Here is a 15,935-nt window from a genome sequence, read left to right as displayed (position 1 = left end):
GTTTTAACGAAAAGAACTTTCTGAAAGGTTTGTTTGATTCAAGCACCGAGAGGTTTAAAATAATCCTCTCTGAAACAGCAAAAATGTTGCATTATCAAAGTCTATGTTCTCTCTTTGATTCCAGTTTAATATGCTATTGATTTCTATTTTAGCCTACGCCAGTACTTATTTTTATTTGTATTATTTAGAAGCACATTTTATTCTTCGTAGCATCATCTGTGTTTTTTTTTTGTATGTGTTCATTTTTGGAAAAAAACAGTAAAACTCTTCGTGTTAAAAAAAATTTTTATGTGAAAATGTTTTGATAAAAATTAAAAATGTTTGAAATTGCAGAGCGAAGAAAATGTTTTCCTTATCTATCTGACACACACACACACACACACACACACACACACACACACACACACACACACACACACACACACACACACTTTGACCGTATTGAAGCGGAGGACGGGTGTCTTTTCCCTAGGTGGAGGGTGAGGGGTTGGTGAGAGGATCAACGGAAGTGACGTAAAAATTACTCCACGCACGGTTTATGAATGAAATAGCTATTAATATAGTGTGTGAGGGACAGTAATGAATATAACAAACTTAAATGGAGTCATCCTCTGTATCATACACGATCTTTGTTACAGTCATTTAACGGCGCGTGACCCATGAGGTCAGCCAAGAAAAATATCCAGTCCGTGATGTCTCAACGGAGACGCTTGTTAAATGTGACGATCCTCTCCCGTGGCAGGATTTCAAAAGTGCACAGAATTATTCCGCAGATAAACTGTGATCCTCAACATTTCATCATTGGTGCGACAGTTTTCGTACACACTGTCTGAAGGCGAGACAGAGAAACAGTAGCCTGGAGGACCCGGTGTTGGAGGCACCATCTCATTATTTATAGGAGCGGCTGTTAAGTGAAAACAGGGGAAACGTAAAGTTTCCAATGTCGCCAGAATGTAAAAATGCTAAAATATGATATCAGACTTCGATATTACCCGACATGTTACTCTCGTTTACAATGTAGGCTGCATTACACACTGACTATCAACCTTCAAAAATTATTCAGAGCCATTTGGAAGATTATATTGCCTAGGATCTTATGACTTATATGCGCTTTTACGCACACTTTACGCACAGCGCACAGGCTACTTTCTGTCTACAATGTGTGTGTGTGTGTGTGTGTGTGTGTGTGTGTGTGTGTGTGTGTGTGTGTGTGTGTGTGTGTGTGTGTGTTAGGACGTAAGGGAAGTGAACGCCGAGAACCATTAATTGGTGGCTTCCGGTCGAGACGCGGTCAAAAAGGCACAACAGGACTGACCTGGAGTATCTATCATATGTTGGGGATCAACCGCAAAGCTGGTCAGTCAGGCCAGCAAAAGCCCAAATATTCACTCAGGAATGGAGGGACAGACTTTACTTGTTTTGCTCTGCTGTGGCAAATAGCCTAACCTACAGCAAACCACTAAAACACTATGGAGCTGTAAATCTGGAATTTAATACTCTGATTCTGTTCTGTGCACTAGATTAGATATCCGGTCCCTATTTTTCAGTTAACACAAACAATAAATATGTCCACATATGCCCACGGACAATACATTTTGTCCAAACTCAAATGGACAAGAATAGCAGCCTACAAAATTAACTACGGACTATATATATTCTAACAAATGCCGTTTAATTACACAGTCTTAATTATCTCTATTGTATACAATGAAAAAACATTGTTTTCCTTGTTGTATCGTGTTCGAGCTGTTTCTGTCTGCGCTTGGTGAACGTTGTGCATGTAGACAACTGCGTGTAACACCAACCTGTCGTTTCTCAGTCTGATGGTGGTGAAGCAGGGATGCCCCCGTGTGGTTACGCTCAGTAGTGCAGCCTGAAAGAGAGAAAAAAAGGTACATGTAAATTAAGACATGATAAACTTCCACACTTGAGTCAGATCAAATAGAAATGTTCTCATTCAGGGAAAACAGCCTACATGGCAATATTTATGATAAATTATAGTCTTCTGGATAAATAATAAACAAAACCTGTGATTAATAAGATTAGAATAACACTGGATTAGTCTATGGACGTGATAATAACATATACGTGTACATACATATAAACAATAACATGTATTATGGCGACAAATTACGCAAACAGATTAGCAATACATATAAACGTTTGCAAAGCTCAAGGTCCTGTTGTTTAGACTGTGTAAAAGGGCGGAAGGACTGGAGGCGTTTTACAGGACTAGCTCATGAGGTGTTTCTGTTATTTTGTCCACCCTTTGTATAAACTACCAGCACGTAGCAGGCTGTAGTAAAATCCGCACAACACCTCCAGTAAAACGCTGATATTAAAACAGAATCGAGGGAGATGGATAATCTTGCAGTAAAGAGCATCTGCAGCAGTCGCCAGGTCCGGAACTAAAAATCGAATAACAGTTTCCGCTCGGGACATAAATCGCTGGCGGACCCGTCGGTGACTGCAGAATAAACCCTTGCCCTTAAACTTGCATAGAGTGGAATTGACCCCACATCTCATCATATTTATTATCTATCAATAAGGATATAACAGCAGCACAATGTCTCTTGCGGCAGATGCCTTCGTGTCGCAGATGGCAGGTAACATGCTAACGTCGCCCTGCGCTTCTGTCGTTGTTTATTTAGCTATCGTTAGCCACCTAGCTAACGTTTGTCCTAGATGGCTAACCGAGTGTAGCGCCCATTAGGTAAATTATGCTAATAATAAAGATTCTCGTTTAAAATACAAACCCTGGGAGGACGGAGGATTAAAGCAGCAGCAGTTCAGGGGGGTTCACGTCGATGACAGGCGTGTTTCTAGTTAGAAATACACGATTTAATCCAGTGAAAAGTCAGTAAATTATATTAAATTGAACCAACGACGCCAGGTCCAAGATGAGCAACACTCCTCTGTGAGCCATCTTGGATTTTACACGGCTTATATAGAAGTTAAGGGTTTTTTTTCCCGCGCTCCATGAGTATATGTGGTGATGTCTTTTCTGCATCCACACCTGACATCGACCTGGACCCCCCCCTTACCTGTTGCCGAGAGCTTAACATCTACTGTGATGGGTTTATAATTACATGTTCAATATTTGTCCATTAAGCAGCTTAATTTGCACTGAATATCTGAAACTCATTGATTAATGATTAATCAATTGATTAATCATTAATCAATGAGTACACTAATTTACAGTTAAATTAGCAGAATGTCAGTTGTTAAACCTGAAAGGTTAAACTGTAACCGTAACACTTTCTGTATGTGTGTCTGTTTTTGACATCGACAGCTGCTGAGCCTTGGCCTGAAAGTGCAACCTTGTACCAACCGCTGAAGGGTAAGTCAGTGTTTGTCTGACCTGGAGAAACAGTATGAATGGTTACTGTTAATGTGGTTGTTCACTTCACATTTCTGTTATTTTTCCCAGAGGATCAGATTCTGCTGTCCGACTGCGCCTCATCTCTTGCTGTCCAGGTGAAGTTCTGTTCGTGTGTGTAGATATATCAGCATACACAGTAGTGTGTAAAAGTTTAAGGCCACTAACAGTACAGTGAGGGCACTTTCAAAAATAACGCCACGAGTATCTTTTGTGTATCAGTTAACTTCATACAAAGTGCAGTAAACAGAAAAAACCTAAATCAAATCAATATTGGCTGTGACCACCCTTTGCCTTTAAAACAGCACCAGTTCTACAGTTTTTCAAGGAACTTGGCAGGTAGGTTCTTCCAAGCATCTTGGAGAACTTGCCACAGTTCTTCCGTGGATTAAGTCTGTCTCAGTGTTTTCTGTCTCTTCATGTAATCACACACTGACTCCCTCATACTATACTGAATATCGCAGGATGAATTTTAGATCGATCAGCTACTGTGAGATGGATAAGAATCTAAACATTCAAAGCACCTAAAACTTTTGCACAGCCCTGTGTGTGTCGGCTTGTATCTTGTTGTGGATGTTGGTGTCTGCATGCGTGATACCTCTCTTTGACTTTGTATGTTATTCGATAGATAACTTACTTGATTAATGGATCATCAACATGATCATCATTTAATTTCCCGTCGATTGACTTGCCTCTTGTCTCGTGTCTCTCCTGTGCAGGCCTACCTCAGGATGTGCAGTTTACCAGTGCAGGTGGTTTGCAAAGCAAATGCTGAATACATGTCACCCTCTGGTTAGTACACATGCTGCTCTCCTCTGTCATGTTCCTTTATTGTGATGCAATGAACACAGTGTCTTTGTGGTGCGACCTATCCCACTGAGAAATTAATGCTGACTGTTTTCAGTCCTAGTATCTTGTATTCACATATAATCTGATTGGGTCCAAATAAATCTAAATCCAGTTGTAACATGTTCATATCGACCAAAATATCAGTATTTGGATACTGTCACTGGATTGGAAATTGATTAATGTTAAGCTTTTATTGGAAATTGAGTGTTAACACTTCTATGCACTTCTCAATCTTTGTCTATCTCACTGCAAAATTAACAATATTAACTTTGTAAGCAGTTTTGTCTAGATCTAGATGAAACAGGAAGTATTTTTGACTGAATGCAACTCAAGGACGTTTTTTGCTTATATGTGTTTCAAAAAGTGAGTCTAATGATTTTGAATGACCTGTGTCTTTCTCTCTGTTTTTTTAATGGCTCGCTGTAGGTAAGATTCCCTTTATTCATGTAGGGAACCAAGTGGTGTCAGAACTTGGGCCAATAGTACAATTCACCAAAGCTAAGGTGAGTAACATGAACTGACATTGGTGTTATTATTGAATTTATCACTGCCCGCTTATTGTTCAGAGACATTTTAATCAAATTTCTCATGTAGGTCTAATTTTCTGGGCTTATTACTCATTTTGGAACTCACTGGTCTTGTGTTTATTTATTTATTTATTTATTTGTTTGTTTAGAAAAATAGGATTCTTTCAAGCTTTGAGGAAAACAAATTTTCTCCCTTTGTGTTTTTGGGTTTTCAGGGTCATTCTCTGAGTGATGGTTTAGATGATGTTCAAAGAGCTGAAATGAAAGCATACATGGAGCTGGTCAACAACATGCTGCTTACTGCTGAGGTACACACACACACCGACACACACACACACACACACACACACACACACACACACACACACACAAACACACACAGGCACACAGCTGAAACAATAATACTGGTACGTGAACCTCAGCACAGTTGTCTCCTCTCCTCTTCACAGCTGTACATCCAGTGGTGTGATGATGCTACAGCTGCCGAGGTGTGTATACTTTATTGTATACTCTTTGGATTTTTTATTATTATTTTTACATTGATAATTCATTGCCTCTAAATCACATGTATGTGTTCTGTGCAGATTTCTCGCCCCAGGTACAGCAGTCCTTACTCGTGGCCTCTGAGTAACATCCTCGCCTATCAGAAGCAGTGGGAGGTGCGCAGGAAGATGAATGCCATCGGCTGGGGAGGGAAAACCCTGGAGCAGGTTAGCTACCACCTGGGACGTTTTACGATTCTTTTCAGGTTTCCCCAGATGGTGTTTATGTTTTTGTTGTCTCACAAAATGTTGACGTGAAAAACACAACAATTTTCTTGTCCACTTTGTTGTGTGTTTCAGGTTTATGAAGATGTGAGTCAGTGCTGCCAGGCTCTGTCCCAGAGGCTGGGAACACAACCATACTTCTTTAATAAACAGTAGGTACCTGTGTGTGTGTGTGTGTGTGTGTGTGTGTGTGGTGTGGGTGTGGGGGTGTGGGTGTGGGTGTGGGTGTGGGTGTGTGTATGGTAGATTGTTTTATGTAGCTGACCTTAAAGAAGCCCAAGCCAGAATGGACAAAATGTTTGGAAGCATCTGACAGCGTCTTCTTTAGCACCACCTTGTGGTGTAATACTGTAATAGCTTCTTAATCATCCGAAAGATCTTTCTCTACCTCCTGAGAATATATAGTGTGTCTTAAGGCCTTTAAACAAATGATGAAAGTTTGTAAAGCTGTGTATCTTGATGTCAGGTCTTTTAACCAGTCAGCTCTGATTTTTTTCATATGAAGCTGAGTGAAAGAAGTGGATGAAAGAATTGTTTGGGGTAAAGAAGAGTCTCAGTTTAGGCAGAGATGCTATGGTGCATATGGTCTAATCTAATCTTTACTTGCCCTTAAGGTCAAAAAATGAGACTTTGCATCACAGTGTAACTAAAATTAAAGTAAAAATCATTAATGACATGGTTGATTTCAGCAGGAATATACACTGAGTGTGTGTATCTGTGTGTGTTGTAGGCCTACAGAGCTGGATGCGTTGGTGTTTGGTCATCTTTTCACTATACTGACAACCAGACTGACCAGCACTGAGCTGGCAGAGAGGATCAAGAGCTACAGCAACCTGTTGTCGTTCTGCAGACGTATCGAACAGAACTACTTTGAAGGCAAGAGCTCCTGAAGGACTGAAAATAACCTCTCTGTCTCTGTAATATCTCATTCATATCTTGTACATTCTCTCTCTTCCTTCTCTCATTCCCTCTCTGTAGTACATAAGAGGTAAAAACTGCTTATATTCATTTCATTGTCCCTCCCAGATTATTCCTTTACTCTCTATTTGCTTCCTACTGGTACATCGTTGCATGCTGCTGATTGGAGTCCAGAGGACCCAGTCTATTAAAGGATTAAGAAATGTCAACTGCACAAAAATAAATATTCCAGGAAGGGAGCTCTGCATATAACACGTCACACCCGCTACTCAGCCTGATCTGCATATCTGTTTCTGCATTGCAGGAATGAATAAAAGTATTGATGATAATATTACAACTCTTAATGAATTTCCAGAAGAAGATCAATGGGCAGGGTTAGAGCTCCCAGATCTTCCAGGGATTTAGCACCAGGCTCAGCGACACTTCAGCAGAGTGGATGCTTCTTGAAACAGAGGCTTAACCTTATTTATTTACATTTTCCTTTTCCATCTTCCGCACTTTGTTCCACAAGAACAGTCTACTTGTCCTTGTATCATTGTGCATTTACAAATACCCACAGACTCAGAGAGGTTGGGTATGGGTTTTACAGCTGTGTGGCTGCCTTCAGAGGGCGGGACTCCACTTGAACTGGGTTCGGGGTCAAACTGCTTGCATTTTTTAGCTTTTTTTTCTTTAGAAGCTTCTGAGAAATGTGAAACAGTGTTGGCATACCTTTAAAAATCCAGATCTTGATTTTTCTTCTGTACAAAAAACAAAAACACATGAACATAATGATGAAGAGGATGTGCTTATTCCTTAGTTTTTCCACTGTTGTTTTCTTTGTGTGAATGGAAAGTGCCTACAAAATAAAAGTCATTCAACTCAACACATTGTGCTTTCTGTTGTTGTTTTTTCCACCAGCAAAAAAACCTCTGGTTTAAGCAAGGAAGCTCATTCAGCTGTCATCTATCTTTAAGTTCATAACATTTGATTTTTGGTGGCATCATAAATGTAGGGTCAATGGTAGAACAGCAGATTAGACTATGCAGGTGTACCTAATAAAGGGGATACTGAGTGTGTAAGTGATACTGGTGTCAAAAATAAACAATTGTGAAGTGGCACATTTGATTCTGTTTTTGTGTAATAATTATTAATGATATTAGAAATGCTGGAAGCCTACTGACATCAAATAATAAAATCCCTCTAGTCCCAACTGTCACTTAAAATGTAAAATTCATCACTGAAACACTCTCAACATCTGACATATTTCCATGCACAAAAGGCAACAAAATTAAGGAACACACAGACAAAATTTGTTAATTAAATAAAATCACGGCTTCAGTCTTTGAGAACAATCCCTTGAACTCTATATTTGGGGCTTGATCCACTCGGCTGTGTGTGTTTCTGCCTCCAGGTCTCAGACAAACTCATGTCTGGTTACCCCTGATTGCCCTCCAGATGAGAAGTTAGTGTCTGTGATCCAGACGGTTCCAGGTTTCCTGCAAGGCCAGAGTTTGACCTTTGAACTTCTAGGACCGGTGACATTATGAGTGATGATTTGCAATGACCAAACACTGCACAGTTAGAGGTCATCAGCCAGACAGCAGACAGAGAGAAATAAACAGAAAAGACAGAGAAGCGTTAGTCTACAGTCATTTGTGAAGTATCATCACGTCTCGAAGCCTCAGGTCACCAAAAACCCAGATGGTTAAAACAGAACATTTAGACTTTAGAAACATGCTTGGCAATGTACATCTCATTTCAGGTCAATTTTTTTTGTTTATTTGTGTATTATTCATATTTTGGAAGATAACTGGTTAAACAGATGATGTGAGGTATTGTTAGTGCAGCTACAATGTGTTTTGGTGTCTTTACAAACAAAGAGTCAGGGCTTCATTCAGCTGCAGACTCTCTCTCGACCCAATGGCTATTTATAACAATACTGGACTGAAAAAGTTGTATGGTGTAGAGATAGAGATGTATCAACTGACACCAGCTTAGCAGCCTCGTATATAACATCAATGTTCTTTAATGTACTTGTAAATAAACACTGGACATGACTACAAGCATGGTGAAAAAAGTAAAATTAACACATTTATACAATGTAGAATTTATCAAGTTTGTGTGACTATTGAAACACAAACGGCCAAATGGTGGGACAGTGTATTTTACAAGGTTAATCAAGTTAAAGCTAATCTTTTACTATATTCACAATGTGTAGAAAGTGGGAGATGTGTGGTAAAAAGTCCATATATGACCCTGACCCCCCTAATGTCCTTGTTTTTGAACTACCACTACAACTGAGTGTAATTTACTGAGGATTGTAATTACTGACTTCTTCCAGGAGGGGGCAGCATGAGGATAGAAAAGGATGCTACTGCTGCAGAACCTTGAAGGTTTAGTGACCGTGCTGATCATGGCAAAGTTATATTAAGATATATTTAAGAAACTAAATGAAATGTGCATGCAGAGAATCAGTTTAATTTTTAATTACAGTTTTGTGCAAATTTCTCGAGACAATTGAGACAATGATTTTAAATATTTCCCACTGAGAGAAGTGTCTGCTGTTTTTAACATTCTGTTCTTCTTGGTGGTGTCTGTGCTTCTAAATAAAAAAGGAACAGAAAGACAAATTAAAGACAAGCATTTAAACTCATTTTTGCTACCTAACAGCATAGTTTAGAGCTCTACTTTTATGCCACATTTCGTGAATGTAGCCTCTATATTGAGTGGATTGGTTTCTGTTCTGTTTTAATTGATGACGCAGCTGGTTGTACTGGTTATCATTGTGTTTCTCGATACCTGCTGGGTCATGATGCAACAAAATGCAAAAAAACATTGAGGAATTCGAATGGGTGAAGCTGTAGAGTGTGAGTGAACCCAGAGTAATTATTTTAGTTTTTCTCTGGTGTGTTTTATGTGGTGACATGTAACACTCACTGTGAATGCCCTGCTTCTTTTTCCCCATTTGACACTTCATCCTCATAAAGGGAGACTTAATGTGTGATAAGATAATGATGTGCGCAACATAAATTATATTACATCATATATTAGATCAGCAGATATTTGAAGATGACATCATATCCCATTTCCAGCAATGTCAGAGATCTACACTTGAGCTGAGTCCTGGTCTTAGAAAGGAGCAGAGTGGGAATAAAGACTGGTCCACCAGAACCATATGGAGACACCATCACTTACAGCCAACTACAAGTTTGTAGCTTTAAAAAGTCTAGCATAGCATTTCAAACTGGACAGTAAAGCATGAGATACAGCACCAGACATATTTGAATTTCAGTGTATTTCTTCCATGATTCTGTAATAAAATTGTGTAGACCTGATCTGAGATCTGATGCTATAAGACTTGACCAGTGTTTGAACTGGACTCACTGGGAGCTGTGGTCCTGAACTCACTCTGCTGGTCAGCTCCTGCTCTCTGTTGCCTGCAGAGTTACTGCTGCTGGATGCACAGTTAATTAAAGCATATGGATTTTCTTGGATTTCCTGGAAACTTTGCTATTCATGTTAAGCTGGCTGCCTAAATGTTTAAAAGGGTTCTGTAAATGTTTTAAACAATAATATTGCAGCAAACAAACAATTTTCTATGTAAAGATATAGTGGAGTAATGGCTTCCTGAGCAGAGTAGGAAGTCACCCCCTCCCCACACCCTAACATGCATGTACATGTGCATGTTAGTGCATGTGAGTTAAAGGTTGCCCCTCCCCTTGTTTACAAACACACAGGGACCGCCCACAGGTGAGATGCCGCAGTGCAGTAGCAGCATACAGGTGAAAGCAAAATTTCCCTCCACTGAAGAAACAACGTTTTCATCTAAAAAAAAAGGCCTCAAAGAAAGAGAGAAGACCAGAGTACAGGTGGACTGCCCATGTGGACTACCAGCTCAAATCCAGATGGACTTGTGGCCCATCAAAACATCCATAAAGTTTTTGAAGTTTCCCGGCTCTGTCAGTGTCCCCAAGTCCAAGGCTGATTTTCTTTCCCAGCCGACCATGGAGTCAATACCGCTCTGGCTTTACCGAGATGGAGCCACTAAAGGGCCCCAGCTCGACCCGGAAGTGGCTTTTTTTCTCCTTCATAAGTAAGTAACTTGCTTTCTACATAATGTTACATGTCTGTTTTTGTTAGTGACCGGCTAAAAGGCACGATAATGGTTAGCTAACTTGCTGTTAACCCGGCAAATGTTACTAGCATGTTGTAGCTAGCAGGCTAACTGTCGACGTATAGCAATGCTAATGTGGGCTAACGGTTGTGTGTGGGTTGTTTTTAGTCGCCTCTCGTGTACATAGGGTAACTTTATCCAGTTGTGCTTCTTGTTGTATGTTTTGTGGCGCTTTCACTGAGCTTAGTAACCACCTTGTTGTCCAAGACCGCGAAGGGAGGGAAGGGGAATTATAGCCAAACGGAACCCGGAAGTGTGACCGACGAAGCGTTTGTTTCTGTCGGAGATGCTGCTCGTGATTTAGCGCGACATCTAGTGGCTCTGACCTCTGTGTGTGTGTGCGTGTATTTGAGTGTGTGGGGGGTGTTAAAATGCAGTTTTAGTGTGTCTGTGCATGTGCTGTGATCTGAAGTGTCAGATTAGACAATACCACTGGAGGCTGATAATTACACAGCTTGATTATCAGTGTGAGTCATGATACATAATCTGTACTTTCCAAGAGAGAGAGAGAGAGAGAGAGAGAGAGAGAGAGAGAGAGAGAGAGAGAGAGAGAGAGAGAGAGAGAGAGAGGACAGCAGGAGAAGGTTGTTTTTATTGTATCTGGTGAGTGTGGGTGAGGTGGTTTACGTATACCGGTGCATATGGTGCATATTTTTTAATTTGATAAAAAACCAGTGCAATAAGTCTTCTCCAATGCAGTGACCCAGTGTCTCTCTAATCTCATTCACATAAACAGGATTAGCAGACTTCTCAGGTGTCAAAGCACAGAGACAGTTTTAGTGATATGGAGGCCCCAGGCAGACAGACCGAGCTGAGGGCCTGTGTGTGTGTGTGTGTGTGTGTGTGTGTGTGTGTGTGTGTGTGTGTGTGTGTAAGCTACGCATACAATTTGGGAGAATGTGTTTGTACATGGCGAAATCATCCCACCCTAGGAAACATAATTTCATTAAGGTTGAGCAACTGCCTTTGCAAAAATATGTCATGACACAATCCCTCACATTCACTGTGATTTACCACCACCCTGCCAAGGCTCGTGCCATGACGGCGCTGCAGAAAACCCTGTCCCTCTCTACTCGCATTACGCACTTATGGCGAGAACCCCCCCCCAACTATGTGCAGGCAGCTGTTTCAGTGAACAAGCCAAATCAGTCTTCTCACTGAGGGGTTTTCAATGCTTGCTAAATGGCGTTTAGTCAGTTAGATTTACATTAATTCTAATTCAATCATAATTATAATTTTGTGAAAACCACAGTCACTATATCAAACTTTATGCCTTAACCCAAAAAAATGACTGCATTAGTTATCCTAAGTCACATACATTTGCCATTGTTTGCATACAAAGTTAAAGGAATATTGCACACACATTTTACACAAAGTTTATTTGTCATGAGGAGTTTGACACAGCCTGTGAAAACAGTTTTATAATATCATTGGGAAATGAAAGATATTATTGAGTTGCATTATGGGAAATCCATATACTGTATGTTTGTTTCTTTGCATGTGGAGACTCCATAGGTAATTTAGGGAAGTGGCTTATTATCGTTCATAGTCAGGTAGATGATGCGTAACTATGGGTTACATTGTCGTCTAACCCTTACAAAGCGCTTGTTTGAACCCAAACCACAATCTTTTCCTATAACCAGTTGTTTTCGTGCCTATTACCTAACCAAACCTTTTAACATATAAGATTTATTTTTCCAGTGATTTTTTAAAAACAGTTTATCTGCGGCATATCTCCTGAGACGCTGATTCTGAGTCGTATCAGAGAATAGTGACAAATGAGCTACATGGTTGTGGAGGTTGGAGGATTTACTGGTTCTCCATCATGTAGGAAGGTGATCATGCATTCTTGTGTGTGTGTGTGTGTGTGTGTGTGTGTGTGTGTGTGTGTGTGTATCACCCTATGTGATGTGTGACAAAGTCTTTTTTTTTTTTGTTTTTTTTGAGGCGATGTAGATTTGAGTGGAATAAAGAGATTAGCTGTGTGCCGATAATCCTCTCCTCTTCCCAAAGTCCGTCTCCTCATGCTCAGACACACACACATGCACGCGCGCACTCCAACATTTCACTTCTTCCCCCTTTCGTGATTTTTATGTCTCGTCTAATCAACCATGTTGTTTTTTGTAGTCGTGTTAAGCTTCATCCTTCACAGTTTATGCTGATAAAGTTGCTTTGATGCAGCAGACTTAAAATCAAAATTTACATTTTGAAAAACCACAATAAGTCTGATTTGTCTCAGGAAAGGTTGCTGTTTATTCTAATAGGCTTAAACATTTCAAGGTTTCAGACTCTCGTGTTCTCCCACTTTGCTTACAGTAATTAACAGTTTTACAAACACATCACCTAATGGTTTATTCTCACCATGGTGGAGTAGGTGACATCCATTTTAAACAAATACTGGATGTTCTTTGCTCCCCCACATGTGACTCTCAAGTTCTTCAGCAAGTTATATAAGCTAAAATAATGCACTTCAGGGCTCTTACAGTGCACTCAGCTTTATAGCAACTAGTCCATTCAGGTGTAGGAGGGATTCATGTTGATGTCTGAGAGTGTAAGTGTTCATGTATATTTTTTTCTTTCAAAATAATCAGATTGTAAGCCAGTCCAGGCTGCACATGCCAGTTCTCACTTATCAGTATATAAATGTTGGTGAAGAAATTAGGGACGTAAAAAGGACAAAAATGTTGAATTAGAGCCCAGAGTGTGTGTTGGAAATCGTCCATCATAGCAGAAGGGCTTTATTCCAAAACACTTTAAATCCATTTTATAAGTAAGCTGTTATCTGATGGTTTTCTGCCAATGTTTTTTAAAAAAAACAAACACTAAAACATCACTGCTTTGTAAGTCAGTCAGCAACTCCAGTGATGATTTAGGATTAGTGTTGTGGTCAAGACAGCTATTATTTTGGGTGTTTCAAACAAGAATCTTAGTGTCATTTATCATCAGTATGATCCATTTACATCTGTCTGTGTCTAGTTTACAGTGCAATCAGTGACCGAGCTACAAGGTCACGCATGTAAACTGAAATGAAAGCAGAGTCTTTAGCCAAATTCTGGCAGAAATATGAATGATTAGAACATAATGAATATATGGATGGTTGGAGGAGAAGTGGATTATGTTGTATGAGTGGTTTTGAGACTTTCTCCACCACGAAAGCTCGTCACTGTTGGAATCCACTGTGAACTGATCTCAGCCTTTAGTTTCAGCAAAAAAGAAAACCACAAAGTTTTTTTTACAGCTGCCTTTAAGGTTTCACATTTCACATTTAAAATGACAAATTCACAGTGGAGGGCCATTTTAGTGATAAGACACAGGCACAGTATTTGAAATGTTGTAGCACTCAGTAAAGAATATAGGATTTTTTTTATAACCTGTGCACCATTAGTTACGACTGCTGACTGATGACCGTTTAGGAATGCTATTAATCAGATTCAGATCTTTCATTTCTTTCTGTCTTACAAGCTCAGAGAAGAAGCAGGCAGAGGCAGAGAGTTGACCTGCCAGCTCATTTTAAGGTGGTTCTCATCAAAACACTCTGATTCACTGAGAAAAATGGAAGTTAAACCCACCTGAACTTGGTTTTCCCAGCTCTGATATGCTTCAGCTATAGGGCCACGGTCATGGTCATGGTTTTTATTTATGGCTTTTTGAAAATTAATTTCAAGTAGGCTATGAGCAAGAAGGAATACACAATATTTTTGTTGCTGCAATGAATGAATTTAATCAAATCGTTTTGAGTTATGCTCCTTCGAGTATCAAAGTAGTAAGTGGTCACTGTAGCATACAGTAAAGTACGTTGATGCTCACCTAACTCCCATGAATTGAATCTGGGAACACTGACATGAGTGGGATGGAAGCAGAGTTCTCTGAAAGATGCTATAATCACATAGGAGACAGTTGAGAAACTAGTATAATCACATGCCTAATCAGTGTTTCCTCTACATTCATTTAGCAGTGGCGGCCCGCGGGGGGAGGGGAGGGAGGGAGTGGGGTGGTTGGGTGATCCTATTGGAGTTAATTACTCGCGAGAGCGCGGCCTTGAAAGTGACATCACGTCAGGCACCAGGTCAGAGTCAGAGAAGTGTAGTCGTGAGGAATAAGGCAGCGAATTACCGGAGAAAAGGTGGACTTATTAGCCAACTCAGTGATGCTAACTTGGGTAAACTAATTGATAGCATTAAGCTAATATCTACACGTCATTATGTATTAACTGCTGACTGCATTTTCAGATGAGCTTGTTCAGATACTTCTCTAAGAAGAGAAAGACAACAGATGAAGAAGACGCTAGTCAGGTAGCCTATCATAAGCCTTTTACTGACTCGTAAATGATGATGGTTAGGTAAAAAATAGTATTTTAATGTTCACACTTGTAATCAGATGTGATGTGAGTGTAAACTATATAACGCTGTTAGCGTTACGTTACTCACACTTTTAATGTAATCTTATTAGACAAGTAACATTAGACAGGGAGGAGTTGTTAAACAAAGTGGAGGAGAGCAGAGCACAGCAGCGGGAGAGCTGGGTGAAGGTGCAGGAGAGAGAGATGAGCCTGGGTGCAAACTTTGCCACTGACTCTACAGCCCCATCTAGCTGATCTTTATATGTTTATTTATTATTTTTATTTATTTAAAGTTATTGTTTTATTTATTTTTTACATTTTCAACTGGTTAGAGTTGAAGTAACATTTATTTTTCACAAACCAAAGGTATTTATTTTTCTTGACATTGTATATGGCTGAGATATATATTGTAAAAGTTCAATGGTAGCGATAAAAGCCATTTTCAACTGGCCAGCCAATAAATAGGTTTTGAAAGTAAAATCTGCTGTCAACTGCTCATTTGGTCATTTGTGTATGCCTGCCCCCACCGATCCCCCCCCCCCACCACCACCCGGAGAGCATGCCCCACCACTGCTGAAAAAAGTCCTAGAGGAAACACTGCTAATAGTCATTCATCATAATAAACCAGCCATAAACACTGCTTACTCACACAGGCTGTGTGCTGTGCAGCTGCTGCTTTGGAGTACAGACACCTCTTATCTTCAAGTTCAAGCACTGCATGGATGTAACAGTAAAGTGTATGAGGCATCATCGTTTTTAAAGGATTATTTCCTGGTGGAGAGCTCCTATTGTGATGTTGGGTGAGTGGCAGCACGCAAAGAGTGACTTGATGCATGTGTTGATATGAAAAACACTCAACAGAAACCCGCGTGTTTACTTTGATGGTTTACTTACCTCCAAAACTTGATTTGAATATTAAACGGCAGCAGACGGGTTCTTCTTCTGAAGGAAAATAAGCCTTGATATCTCCTACTACACTGAATGTGTGCAGACAGCAGCA

The 15,935-nt window shown here is 40.0% G+C and overlaps 2 protein-coding genes across 2 annotated transcripts in view; both read left to right on the top strand.

Moving 5' to 3' along the window:
- The first annotated feature begins 2,435 nt into the window (after nt 1-2,435).
- On the top strand, nt 2,436-7,305 carry mtx2 (metaxin 2). Its single transcript, XM_056396250.1, has 10 exons — nt 2,436-2,606; nt 3,293-3,340; nt 3,431-3,477; nt 4,099-4,171; nt 4,655-4,731; nt 4,971-5,063; nt 5,205-5,243; nt 5,340-5,465; nt 5,598-5,674; nt 6,253-7,305. Exons 1-10 carry the CDS (start codon nt 2,567-2,569, stop codon nt 6,410-6,412), a joined length of 780 nt encoding a protein of 259 aa, XP_056252225.1. The 5' UTR covers nt 2,436-2,566; the 3' UTR covers nt 6,413-7,305.
- Nucleotides 7,306-10,198: 2,893 nt separating this feature from the next.
- The window catches only part of cdh5 (cadherin 5), a 62,203-nt gene continuing 56,466 nt past the window's right edge, over nt 10,199-15,935 (top strand). Inside the window, exon 1 of the mRNA XM_056395021.1 lies at nt 10,199-10,515. The gene's annotated coding sequence lies outside the window, so the exon portion shown is untranslated. The remainder of the gene's footprint in view (nt 10,516-15,935) is intronic.

The sequence above is a fragment of the Seriola aureovittata genome, chromosome 14 (genome assembly GCF_021018895.1).
Source record: "Seriola aureovittata isolate HTS-2021-v1 ecotype China chromosome 14, ASM2101889v1, whole genome shotgun sequence".
In the NCBI taxonomy this organism is placed as follows: domain Eukaryota; kingdom Metazoa; phylum Chordata; class Actinopteri; order Carangiformes; family Carangidae; genus Seriola; species Seriola aureovittata.
This window is presented reverse-complemented; position numbering and strand designations above follow the sequence as displayed.